The sequence below is a fragment of the Caenorhabditis elegans genome, chromosome V (genome assembly GCF_000002985.6).
Source record: "Caenorhabditis elegans chromosome V".
NCBI lineage: Eukaryota > Metazoa > Nematoda > Chromadorea > Rhabditida > Rhabditidae > Caenorhabditis > Caenorhabditis elegans.
Window position 1 is genome coordinate 14,355,920 of NC_003283.11, and position 12,743 is coordinate 14,368,662.

At 37.8% G+C, this 12,743-nt stretch overlaps 2 protein-coding genes and 6 non-coding genes across 8 annotated transcripts; 3 read left to right on the top strand and 5 right to left on the bottom strand.

Moving 5' to 3' along the window:
• Nucleotides 1–156: 156 nt before the first annotated feature.
• cyn-1 (Peptidyl-prolyl cis-trans isomerase 1) lies at nucleotides 157–902 on the top strand. Its single transcript, NM_074160.8, has 2 exons — nucleotides 157–425; nucleotides 489–902. The coding sequence occupies exons 1-2, from the start codon at nucleotides 162–164 to the stop codon at nucleotides 801–803; spliced, it is 579 nt and encodes a 192-aa protein (NP_506561.1). The 5' UTR covers nucleotides 157–161; the 3' UTR covers nucleotides 804–902.
• A 24-nt stretch (nucleotides 903–926) lies between these two features.
• Nucleotides 927–2,971, bottom strand: Y49A3A.4 (ShKT domain-containing protein). The gene is made up of 3 exons (NM_074161.2): nucleotides 2,112–2,971; nucleotides 1,339–1,436; nucleotides 927–1,294 (listed from the first exon to the last, which is right to left on the bottom strand). Exons 1-3 carry the CDS (start codon nucleotides 2,429–2,431, stop codon nucleotides 981–983), a joined length of 732 nt encoding a protein of 243 aa, NP_506562.1. The 5' UTR covers nucleotides 2,432–2,971; the 3' UTR covers nucleotides 927–980.
• Nucleotides 2,972–3,189: 218 nt separating this feature from the next.
• Nucleotides 3,190–3,334, bottom strand: F56A12.11. Its single transcript, NR_102093.1, has one exon. It is a non-coding gene; the product is annotated as an Unclassified non-coding RNA F56A12.11 (non-coding RNA).
• Nucleotides 3,335–6,008: 2,674 nt separating this feature from the next.
• Nucleotides 6,009–6,116, bottom strand: F56A12.5. The gene has a single exon (NR_069948.1). It is a non-coding gene; the product is annotated as a small nuclear RNA F56A12.5 (small nuclear RNA).
• Nucleotides 6,117–6,456: 340 nt separating this feature from the next.
• On the top strand, nucleotides 6,457–6,532 carry F56A12.6. Its single transcript, NR_003474.1, has one exon. It is a non-coding gene; the product is annotated as a small nucleolar RNA F56A12.6 (small nucleolar RNA).
• A 1,960-nt stretch (nucleotides 6,533–8,492) lies between these two features.
• Nucleotides 8,493–8,590, bottom strand: mir-48. Its single transcript, NR_000793.2, has one exon. It is a non-coding gene; the product is annotated as a pre-microRNA mir-48 (primary transcript).
• A 1,678-nt stretch (nucleotides 8,591–10,268) lies between these two features.
• mir-241 lies at nucleotides 10,269–10,364 on the bottom strand. The gene has a single exon (NR_002403.2). It is a non-coding gene; the product is annotated as a pre-microRNA mir-241 (primary transcript).
• A 327-nt stretch (nucleotides 10,365–10,691) lies between these two features.
• Nucleotides 10,692–10,837, top strand: F56A12.8. The gene has a single exon (NR_069951.1). It is a non-coding gene; the product is annotated as an Unclassified non-coding RNA F56A12.8 (non-coding RNA).
• The last annotated feature ends 1,906 nt before the right edge of the window (nucleotides 10,838–12,743 follow it).

A 12,743-nucleotide genomic window follows, 5' to 3' on the forward strand; every position in this document is an offset into this window, starting at 1 on the left:
TCTCTTGGCGTTTTTCGCGTGCACGAGAAACGCGCAAGCAAAGAATTTGATTGCGCTTTGTCAGATTAGTATTTATTTTATTTTCTTTTTCACTTTAAATTCAATCCTATGGCTTTGTTCTGCACGTTTTTGAATTAGTTTTGTTTCTTTTTTCAGGTAAAATGAAATTTCTACTCCGTGCCTCCTCACTTGCCGGTCAATCACTTCGATTCGCCTCTCAAAGACCGAAGGTGTTTTTCGACGTGAGTATTGGAGAAGAACCAGCAGGACGTGTCACCATGGAGTTGTTCAACGATGTTGTCCCAAAAACAGCAGAGAATTTCCGCGCATTGTGCACCGGTGAGAAGGGCGTCGGAGAGCAAGGAGTTGCACTTCACTTCAAGGGATCAAAATTCCACAGAATCATTCCAGAGTTCATGATTCAGGTAATTTTTAGTTTCGAACTATGAGTTTTAACTATTTTTCATTAACATTATTCAATTCTTCAGGGAGGAGATTTCACTCGCCACAACGGAACTGGTGGTGAATCAATCTACGGAAATAAATTCAAGGACGAGAATTTCGATCTTAAGCACACCGGACCAGGATGCCTTTCAATGGCCAACGCTGGACCAAACACCAACGGATCTCAGTTTTTCATTTGCACAGTCGACACTCCATGGCTTGATGGAGGTCACGTCGTTTTCGGACAAGTCACCGACGGCATGTCTGTTGTGAAGAAGATCGAAAAGATGGGATCCCGATCCGGAGCCCCAGCCAAGACTGTCACAATCGCCGATTGCGGAGAGTTGAAGAGCGAGTAACTTCATTGTTTTTTTTGTTTCAAAAATATTTTTCATTAGCGTTAGCAAATTGTTATTATTTTTTAATTAATTGTTTTTAATTAGTAAAGTTTTAGTTTTTTTTCGAAAAATAACTGGAAAAAATTAAGTCTTACAGATTTATTTTCTACCAGAAAAGTGAAAAGCAAAAGCAATGGTCTATAAAAATTCACCAGAAGACTCAATATCATCTGCCGATGTACAATATTCACACGTCTTCGCACAAATTTTACGAAAAAGTGGAGAATAGGCTCTATGTGTGCACAACTTCTGATTCCTCTCACAATCTGATGCTCGATCCACGCATTCTGCAGTATCAGTCATTTCCGATGAGATATTTTCAATTCTTTTCGAGAACCTTCGCGGTTTCTTTTCCATGAACGTCGTGGGAGTTGTTGCATTTCTCAGAAGATCAATCACATTGTCAACTATTTTCAACTCTTCCAATTTTTGAACAGTTTTTTCACCCATTTCTAAATATTTCAGAATATGTTTAAACAGGTCGGAAGAAGCTTACTGGATTTCAAATGCGAAATATGAATTTCCCGGCTATCCTCTGTTTCCTCTTCTTCGTACTCGTCATCGTCAACACAAAATTTGCAGGTTTTTGCACATCTGAAATTGCATTTAAAAAGTTAATAATACACTAATTGGCCTCGACGCGACAAATTTTTGTTAATTTTAATGGTGCGTCCATAGTCTGCGGAAAACGGGAATTTCCCGCGTGCGGAAGCGTCCATAGTCTGCGGAAAAACCGGAGTTCCTCGCTTTTTTTTTTCCTCAAAGTTCAAAAAAGTAGGAGTGGCCAACCAATCAGCTGTTGTTTCTTGTTTTCCCATTGCTCAGCTTAAAATTTTACAGCCCCTAATTGGTTGAACACGCCCACTATTTTGAAATTGACCAATAACAAAGCGAGAAACTCCTTGTTTTTTTCCGCAGACTATGGACGCTTCCGCAAGCGGGAATTTCCCGTTTTCCGCAGACTATGGACGCACCATAAAAGGCGTGCGCTTTTCAAGAGTACTATAATTCGGGTTTTCTGGGGAATTTTGATCGATTTTTACAGTTTTTTAGTTAAAAAGAAAACTCTATTAAAAAAATTTTTTTTAAACAAAAACTGAAAAATCAATGAAAACAGAATACATGTTTAAATTACAGTACTCCTTAAAACCGCACGTGTTTTTACATTGAAATTTTTACAAGAAAATACATGTCGTGCCAAGACCGGGTACCGTATTGGCGCAAAATTCCTAAAATTTGCTGCTGGAGAAAAATGAGACAAAAACTCACTGTAAACTCATCATGCGTTTGTAGAACTTTCTCTGACAAAAATTGGCTCTATCTGCACAATCATCAGCTTCATCAATACATTTGAATGGTTTGATAATCTCATCTGTGGGTACTGTACTTGTAGTTGTTCCACCAGTTTTAGAATTAATACAATATCCACATGTAAGAGGACAAGCAATTTCCATAAGCTTCTGTTCTATTCGATTGGGTGATAAACATTTAACAGCAATCAATCTACAATCATGATGTGCATCTGCACATTTTTCAGACAAAACTGTATGGATAAATACTAGAGAAATGGATAAAAATAGCTGAAGCATTATTGAAAAGTATTCGAATAGACTATAGAAAGAGCACGACCCTTTTCGGGTGAAGAGATTCCATTTTTGTTTGTCCAGAGTTCAGATTCGAATAGAAAGAAATGTACAAAAGAGTGAGCGTGCATCGAAAAGAACAACAGTAGCACTTGTTTGTACAATTGGTTTACATCTAAACGCGGGTTCAACAGAAACTTTTTGTTTTGGACTAAAGGTTTCTTCAAAATATGAAGTTTTTCGGATCCCTTTCAGGATCCTTTTTTCCAAATTTAATAGACGGGGGGGGGGGGGGGTGGGAAACAACTACATCCAAGTTTTCAGCATTGTCAGCCACGGGTCGTTGTGGCTCAAGAGAGGCTCTCTTTTTGAAGGGAAAAATGTCCGAGAAACCCCATCCGCCTAGAGAACCTGGCACAAAGGAAAAATGAACAGCTAAACATTCAACGTGCAGCCGACGAAAATTGGGCTCGTGTCAGCGACTGTATATATATATATGAGACGTGTGTGGTCAAGTGGGTAAGGGTAAGGCACAAGGTGCGGGTTCAATCCCCGCAGCGGCCACTATCGTTGTTATTCTGTTAAAACTCGACACTTTAGTTCAAAAACACACGTTGTTTTCCGAGTGGGTCCCGCCACGATCTCTACTACAAACAAAATATCAATTTTTTCTGAACCTTGAAAACCTATAGGTCATATATGAAAATGTGACTGCAAGTTTTGAAAAACAATTGTTCAGTTTCATAAGTAAAGAATTAGCTTTCTGGATCCCTTTCGGGATCCTTTTCCAAAATTTATGGGCGGTAGGGCAGCGGATGTTGATTCTACAAAAAAATTGCGGATGTTGTGAAAGCGGATGATTAGAAAGAAGCTCTCTTCTGAAAATGCCCCTCACCGCCTTGAGAACTTGAGATGTTCGATTAATTTGAAACTTGATGTTAAAACCCTGCAGCCGACGAATATTGGTGTCGCGTGAGCGACAGTAGACACGCGCGGAGAAGATGAATTATTTGAGTAAAATCATTTTCTGTTTGAGTACATAACTATTATAGAGGATTTTACTTTCCAGATTAATTTTCAATAATTTTTCGACATGTCTCATGATTTTCGGCTTTTTGAAAACTGAATTTGTAGAATCCGAAACATCTGAAACATTGGAATGACAACTGGAAAATGACTTCCTAAAAACGGTATAGCAACCAATTCTACAAAAATTAGGCAATCTATCCCATGCTCACATTTCCCATGCTGACACTTTCTCCCGTGCATACAAAATTCTCATGCTTACGCCCAGTAGTTCGAGTACTCCCATGCCTACAATTAATTTTTCTCCTTTTTTTCCGTTCCCATGCTGACATTCCCATACATACATTTTCTCTCGTGCATACAAAATATTCTGATGCTTACATCCAGTAGTCGAAGTACTCCTATGCCTACAACTCATTTTTCCCTTTTTTTTCGTTCCCATGCTGACATTCCCATACATACATTTTCTCCCGTGCATACAAAATTCCCATGCTTACATCCAGTAGTCGAACGTTCCCATGCCGACATTCCCACACATACATTTGTTCCCATACTTACAAAAATGTATTCCCATGCCGACATGGAGCATTTTTGTGCTCCATAAGAGCACAAAGTCAATTTTTTTGCTCATTTTCATTGTATTAGGCTTACTTGACAGCTTTCAGTTACAACTGATCGCTTTTTTTTTTCAAAATGCATTAGTTCTCGATTATGAACAAGGAATCGAAGAAAGATGGGGATGACTGCCTATAGAGTAAAATTTTTTTTTGATCAAAAAAAATTTTTTTTTTTGAAAATTTTTTTTCTCTCTATTTTGTAGGATATAATTAATTCGGTGAATTCCACAACTTCAAATGTTCATATTGCTGTTTCCGTGCAGTTATGAGTTTCGCAGTGCCTTAGGAACATTCCATTTTTTGTTGCATTTTGTAGGAATTCGGAGCTATCTTATAATTTCTACAAATTAGAAAATCCATTTCGCATTATTTCATGTAACTTGAACCTATTGCTTCAAAAATAGCACAGAACGAATGTTGATTCTGTTTCTTTCATTAAAAAATGTGCTACTGTGCATTTTTTCCCACTTCTACGACTTTAAAGGCGCGCGCATTTATACAAAATAGTCCCGTCATTGGTCTCGCCAGCGCTCAACAAATCAATGGGATGCGCGTGGCGAGATTATTGCGCGAAAATTCGCGCGCCTTTAAAGTCGTAGAAGTGGGAAAAAATGCACAGTAGCACATTTTTTAATGAAAGAAACAGAATCAACATTCGTTCTGTGCTATTTTTGAAGAGCAATAGGTTCAAGTTACATGAAATAATGCGAAATGGATTTTCTAATTTGTAGAAATTATAAGATAGCTCCGATTTCCTACAAAATGCAACAAAAAATGGAATGTTCCTAATACACTGCGAAACTCATAACTGCACGAAAACAGCAATATGAACATTTGAAGTTGTGGAATTCACCGAATTAATTATATCCTACAAAATAGAGAGAAAAAAATTTTTCAAAAAAAAATTTTTTTTGAGCAAAAAAAAATTTTACTCTATAGGCAGTCATCCCCATTTTTCTTCGATTCCTTGTTCATAATCGAGAACTAATGCATTTTGAAAAAAAAAGCGATCAGTTGTAACTGAAAGCTGTCACGTAAGCCTATTACAATGAAAATGAGCAAAAAAATTGACTTTGTGCTCTTCTGGAGCACAAAACTGTTCCATGTCGACATGGGAATACATTTTTGTAAGTATGGGAACAAATGTATGTATGGGAATGTCAGCATAGGAACGAAAAAAAATGGAAAAAATGAGGTGCATGCATAGGAGTACTTCGACTACTGGATGTAAGCATGGGAATTTTGTATGCACCGGAAAAAATGTATGTATGAGAATGTCAGCATGGGAACGGAAAAAAGGGAAAAAAAATGAGTTGTAGGCATGGGAGTACTCGAACTACTGGGCGTAAGCATGGGAATATTTTGTATGCACGGGAGAAAATGTCAGCATGGGAAATGTGTGCATGGGAAATGTGAGCATGGGATAGATTGCCCAAAAATTATTACCCTCTCAAAATTGCTCATTTCCGGATCCCCATAGGGATCCTTTTCCAAAATTAAGGGACGGGGGCTGTGAGCTCAGGTTGGATAAAAACTGCTTCGGAAGAGAAGAGTTTGATTTGTAGATGGGTACGGTGACCGATTTTTATGAGAAATAAGGCCCTCCCAACCTGGCAGTTCAAGAGTTATAACCCCTTCCGTCCGAAGGATCTGACATGAGTCCTAATAGAAGATGTTTGAGAACAGCCTGCAGCCGACAAAAAATGATGTAGCGAGGGCATGTGTGAAATATGTGTTTACATCGAATTTCTTTTTTTAAAGAGTATAAATACATGTTATTATATACTTGAATGCAGTTGTGACGTAATTTTTCTACACTTTTTAATTTTCTGTCACTACTTGAATAACCCCATAAAGTTGAATATTTTGAAGGCAAGCTTTCGAGAAATAAAACTGTGAAATGCCTTACTAGGTGGAAAGATATGCATTTCCGGGTCCCTATTGGGAGCCTTTTCCAAAATTTAAAGACGGGGAGCAATTTCTTGGGTTTGTTTTGGCTCTCCGAGAGACGCACCGAAGCACGAAACTCGAACGCTCCATCCGACTTGGCGAACTGAAGAAACTGTAGAAATGAAAGAAGCAGTTGAAAGCTTGCAGCCGACGAAAACTAGTGTAGCGAGAGTTACCGCTTGTGGATGCGCGTTTTGAACTACTATGATCAAAAACACACGAACACACACACTTCGCGCGCGCCGCCGCTACATCATTTTTTGTCGGCTGCAGATTATTGATATAAATTTCTATTTCATTACTTCTTCAGATTCTCAAGGCGGAAGGGGAGATTAAATTTAGAATCTCAAAAATACTTTCTACACCATCGTCACTCTGATAATACCAACATCACTCCAATACCAACAACACCCACTACCCCCCGCCTTTAAAATTTTGGAAAATGATCCCGAAAGGGATCTGAAAATCTCATTATTTAGATGAGAGCGTGAGCAAGATGGGAATCTTGATTTTTATCACTAATTTTATAAGTAACGTTATTATTATTATGGATTTTCGAAGACTTTTGGATTTGAAAATGGAAAATAAATTTTTAAAAATGTATAAAATATGGACATCTTAAAAGTTGAAATTCGCCAAAACGTTTAAACATCTTTTATCGGTCGTTCTGAAATTAATGTTGAATTTGTTGAAAATTTTCGAATAGCCAAAATTCTTTCAATTTGTATGTTGTTTTAAAGGCGCTTCAAAATAGTTTTCAATATTTAAAAACAGTGCATTTTTTTGGATTCACGGACCATTCTTTAGACCATTTTGCAAAACTTTTCTTTCTTATTTGAGAAATTTCTCGCAAAATGGTCAGAAGAATTGACCGTAAAACCAACATAATTCAATATTTTCAACAACTTATATCTCAGTGGTCGTTTGTTCTATAAAAAATTGTACTGAAAATTGTAAAAAACTGACAGAATATTAGTTATTTCTTTTTCTATTAATTTGTAGTTAACTATTTATTGATACATTCAAATTGAACTGAGATATAACATTTCACAGTGAAGTATTGGGTGCAATACGATTAGATGAAAAAACAAAAATTTGTAAACGTTGAATTACTACACTGAACTTTGCCGTCTACACACATCTGGGTTAGAGTTACAGTTTTTTCCTTAAAACTTTTCAAATACATCTTTCTATCTCCCCATCATAGATCATTAATCGATTTCTTGTCATGATATCACATGCACACGCACAGGAAACCCCTCAATTGACTGCTATCAAAAAATTGAAACACTAAAGTCAAAACCAATTCTCTGTCTCCCCTTCAATATGCACCTGTCGCTTTCTTGTTCGGCATATTGTGGATACAGAAGAGCCAAAAAGGGCAACGAAAGCGAGGGGATAATCCGAAAATGAGTGTTTTGTGCAATTGTCGGTAGAAAGGTGAAGAGCGGGTCACATCCTTGAGCGAATCGTTTGAAAACATTGCATAATTATAAGTGGGCAATTGTTTTTTTTCTTATGATTTGATAATTTACTTTTTGGTTAGGAATTGGGTTTTTGGAAAAGTTCTGAAACAAGCTCAAATGAACTGATGTTTTAAGAAATTGTATTTGGACAGTTTCCGATACGAACGTGTCGGGATGCAATCGATTCGTCGATGCACCACATCCCAGAGACGCCGGACTCCGTGACATGGTTCATCGATCTTTTTGATTTTTGAAGTTCCGAGATGAATGCTGCAGTACCCTGACTTGCTTTTAAAGAATTTAGACTTAAAAAACAAATTTTCAGATAACCTCAAGGCGATCAACACCTGCGTTTTATGCTTTTTAAAATATTTCTGGAATATCGTTAGAAATGAAATTGACTATTTGAAAAAAGTAAAATATTTAGGAAATTGCGAGAGACCTGGATTAGCAAAATACAGCTAAACTGTTAGTGTCCCCACCTCTAAATTCCCAATGTGCAAAACCATCTAGAGTATTGGTGTATCCTAAAAATTAAAAAAAAAACTTGGCGTTAGGCAGGCAGGCCTACAAGAATATTTTACGAAATTTGTAAGATCGATATAAAAGTTTTATAATTAGAGTTTTATCTCAAAGTTTGAATTTTTCAGTTAACTGACAATTGAAAATTTTCTTGATTTTTGTAGGGCCTAGAAATAATCCAAACTTTTATTTTTGGAGCCAGATATATCTTCAGAATATCAGAAAATCAATGTTAAAATTATCTTGAAAGTATCTACTGGTATCTGTAGAACAAAGTTCAGTTTCAAGGTTTATTGGTTTAGTTTCTTGGTTGTTGAATCACTTGATTTACTGGTAAATGACAGTTCTTTCTAAAAACATCAAGTGGTGTAGCCTGATAATATTATCCATTTTAATATGGAAAATACTAATAAAAAAGTACCTTGAAACTTGGCTTTAACCTGATATTTTGGTAGCACCACGTTATTGAATGAAACATAATAATAAAACAATACCGTAAACTCTGGGAATGCGAGCTAGGCTGGTGGATGTGAGATACCGTTCAATTCGCATCTACTGAGCCTACCTCAAGTTCCCGGGAGTTTCAATTGGTTAATTGACTTACCTGTGGGGGAATCAATATACTTAATAAGTAGTGAAATAATAGAATGAATAAAAGTGAATTGGTAGGAAGAGACAAGCGGATCGAGGGAAAAGAAGAAGAAGACGTGTTTGGGAGCGGAGTGGAGGGAGCGAAGAGATAGTGAGAGAGTGCAAGAGAGTCAGAAGGAACTAGAGAGGGGCGGCGCCCACAAATCGGACTAACGGCTAGACACTACCGTAGCACTTTTTTCATTCGATTTTTCGGAGAGGAAGGCCTGTCTGTTTCTTTTTACCTCTTCCGATGGTATCGTCATCAAGGTGAATGAGAATTCGAAATTAAATCAAAAGGTAGACATGCTAGCTGCAGACGTTTTTTTCATCCGCTTTTCCGTTTCGTTTGCAAGATGCGATTTGTCCCTCAGAAATTGTAATTGGAAAGTTTTCGAGGCAAACGCGTTGGGTTACGGTGGGTTCCAATTGATCTTTTGAACTCACGGCAGCTGTGAGCTCAATGCTACAGTAGCCTGTTCTTAAGCACAGATAGTGAGAGGTTCAAGAGATTAAACTTTGTGCCTATTTCGAAATAATGTGTTCTGAACTGATATGGGAACCGGTTGCCAACATCAATTCAGGCGAAAAAAAGAGAGTTTCGAAAACTTTCGAATTAGATGTCTGAAAATAAGCTCCGCCTATTTCCTCTGAAATTGGAAGTTAATTCTGATAGCTTGCTCCAGTTCAAGAAATCATTAGGGGCGGAGCTTGAATTTCTAGTAACTAAAAAATGACCCATGTTGTTTAACGCTTTACAAATTGGAGATTATGAGAGATGTGAAAAATAATATTCAAAACCTTCAAAAAATGTAGCAAAAATCAATCAAGTAAGTTTCAGGGGTCTCAACAACAACCAACTATAATAATTCTGAAGCCAGATAAAACTTGTAGAAAAAACAGTTACAATAATTTACAAGGAATTATGATAAGAAATTTGCAGAAGACTAGTTTCTAAAAATTGCGGAAAAATTCAGAAATGAGCTGGCAAATAAACTGAAACATTACAAAGTTGCTCCAATTTTTAAATTTTTAGTCTACCAAAATTTTTTCAGAGCAAATTCCTTCCTGTGCTATCGAAAATATGGTCTATCGATAAAACTACTAACATTTATGTAAGTGCTTCAACAATAAACGCAAACTCATCAGAATGAGTAGCTAGAAAATTTGCCGTAGAACATTTTGATTCGTTTTGTTTTTTCAGAATTTTAGACCATTCTCAGGCTAACAGTAAATTTATTCATTTTTTCCAAGAGTATCTAACAGCGGCTGGGAATATTGTTTAAAAAACCATCATTTCATTTTTATATTCAATACAAAAAACCCAACAATCCTACAACACGATGCGTTTTTCGAGCTGTTATCGGGTCTCAAAAAGTACTTAAATTTGTTTTATGTAGGCACAAAATGCCTACCTAATTGTCTATTAGGTCAATGTAGGCATATACTCCTCACAAAAGTAAACTATTAATTTCAATATAATTCCTTTAAAAAAACAAATTAAAAAAGTGATGTTTCGATCTCCACCTAATATTTGCCTACCGTAATCTTCTCTCTTTCCCCATCCCATCAATCCACCAACCCATTCAACCAAAATCCATTCCGAACCCCTAATCCAAGTGAAAAAAATAGCGTAGCCATGTCACAGATGAAGCAGCTGAGAGACAATGAACGATTACTATATGGATGCCGTCATTTCTCGCACCTACCTCAACTTTGACACCCCCGCGGTTTGGTACAAAAAGAGCATCCCCAACACTTACCTTCAATAAGGAAAACAATTAAAAACAACAAGCGGAAGGATGGTGTCAAATTGGCAGACGATTATGGGATCAAGGAAGAGGTAAAGAGAGTTGCGTTGTTCCGCTTCTTTGATGTTAATGTTGCCATTAACACCTTTGGATAAATTATGAGTAAGAAAAGGGGGAGTGAAGCATGCTCATAGAGCCCCCAGACAATAAGGAACCAAAGGCGCCGTGTGCCAGGGAGCCGTGCCCTCTGCGGACGATGAGGGGTGTCCTTCTGCACACTCACACAGACACACAGCCCAACGAGACTAAAAACGAATACTCTCGTTCTCTCAATCGTTCAGTCATTCGTCCCAACTTTCCATCTCTGTCGTCTCTTCATCCATGCCTCTGGCGCGGTTGTCTCGCGTCTCCCGCGCGTCAGGGATGCACTTTTATAAAAGTACACGGCACCGAGCCTGGCACAGGAGGCGGCTGAGGGGCGCGCGCGCCTTCTCTCCGTGCCGCCGCCTCGCTCTCCGCGACTCATGCTCCGCCTACGGAAAGGACACGACGGAGAAAGAAGAAGAAAAGGGCAAGCTCTTTGAGCAATGCCGAGATAAAGAGGGCAGATGGAGGAGCCTGGCACCTAATACTACTCGGCGCCAGCTTCTTCTTCTACTTCTGCTCTGAAACTCGGTGGAGAAACAGAGAGAAAAACGCACTTTTGGACGCCAGACTTCTCGGCGCAGGCGCCGCGGAGGAAGGGATTGAATGTCACCGAGCATATATATTCTGAAATAAGCACATGCGTGAGAGAGAAAAAGAGAAATGGTACTTTATATTAGTACATTGAGACTAGTTATGATGACGAGGAGATTTGAAATGTAATCAGAAGAATATCAGGTATGTTTTGGGGATTTATGGCAATGAAGCTGGGGGAAGTTAGTGGTTGAACAATTGCTTTTGAAATGAAATGGAAACTGTGATGGGTAAATGATAAGGAAAGACAAATTCTAGGTCAAGAAGATCGTCAGAAGTACAGACGATCATTGAAGTTGTGTTCTAGGCACTGATATAAAATCGTTCCTTATCACAGAAGATGAATTGATTATTTTAATTTTAAATACAATCTATTTTTCTATTTCTTTTGTGTTTACAAATCCAGATACTTTGAAAATGTTTCATAAAGAATTTGTACAGTTAAAAAAGCCTTTACTGGAAAATCAACTATTTGACAAAACTTTCTTTCAAGAATTCAAAAATTATTGAATTTTGAACTGGTGAAGCTGAGAAGGGTATGCAAGTTCCAATCAAGGCGTCACAAGACGTATCTCCCTCGTCCATTTACTCGCCCTTACATCTATGTCAGGTACGTTTTCCAAATTGTATCACTGCGTTCCTAGACCTTTACTATATATTTTTAAAATTTTTAAATCTTGAGCTGTGGTCTGTCGTGCTCATTTTTAAATAAATGTTTTGCATTAAGAACCTTTCCCCAGGTATTCAGGCCCACTTTCTCTATTTTTCCTGAAAATCGTGGCATTTTCATTGTTATGGATATGACGTCACGAATTCCTAACAATAAGAAATATACTTTAACACCAAATTCACTGACATGTTGCCGTAAATTTCAGAGGTCAAACAGAGAGCTAGAACTTTTGAAAACTTGGCTGCCAGCTCGTTTGCATGATCTCTTTGTTTTAAGTAGATATATTAAATATAGATATAACCATAGTTTAAAACTTTATCAGTACTCACAATATTTTCATTTGAATATCGCGTTGAATTTGTAAGTGTAAAACAAATTTCTTTTAGATTTCTAGACTAGCTTGACGTCTAAAAACTGAACCTCAGAAGCTTTTCCCCCTTTCTGTTTCATATTTTATCATTGACGTTACTACACACTCACGGCACAAAAAAACTTATCAGAAGTTGCCGGAACTAGCATTTTCGATTTTTTTTTTGAGAGAAAGTGAAATGAGTGAATTGATGGGAGAGGAACATTTAGAACACGACGACACAATTCTGTTCCTTTCCCTCTTTTTTTCGCTTTTTCCTCTCATTCCGAAACGTTCCAAATTTCATGTGTGTTCCCTGTTCCTCCGGGCATGCTGCGTCTCCACATGGCGCAATGCTATATCACTTCCCTTCAGTGCACATGCATTCCCATCTCACTCTTTTTTATTTTTCTCTCTGTTTTCTGTTCTTTTTCTCCAACATCTCATCGTTTGTCGGGGCTTGCCTAACTGACTGACACACACACACACACGTTCTTTGTAAAGTGTCCTTGTTCAGAACAGAGAGTGCGAACGAACACTGACAGGCACCCCCCCCCCCCCCCCCGGTCCGCGCCACCGGACCGGTGTGACGATGAGAA

Excerpts from the sequence above, each read along its gene's own strand:
- Y49A3A.4 (NM_074161.2), bottom strand. The coding sequence starts at position 2,431 with ATGCTTCAGCTATTTTTATCCATTTCTCTAGTATTTATCCATACAGTT. Across the intron at positions 1,437-2,111 it reads AAACGCATGATGAGTTTACA|ATGTGCAAAAACCTGCAAAT; the intron begins GTGAGTTTTTGT and ends ATGCAATTTCAG. Across the intron at positions 1,295-1,338 it reads TATTTCGCATTTGAAATCCA|AAATGGGTGAAAAAACTGTT; the intron begins GTAAGCTTCTTC and ends TGAAATATTTAG.
- cyn-1 (NM_074160.8), top strand. The coding sequence starts at position 162 with ATGAAATTTCTACTCCGTGCCTCCTCACTTGCCGGTCAATCACTTCGA. Across the intron at positions 426-488 it reads TTCCAGAGTTCATGATTCAG|GGAGGAGATTTCACTCGCCA; the intron begins GTAATTTTTAGT and ends TCAATTCTTCAG.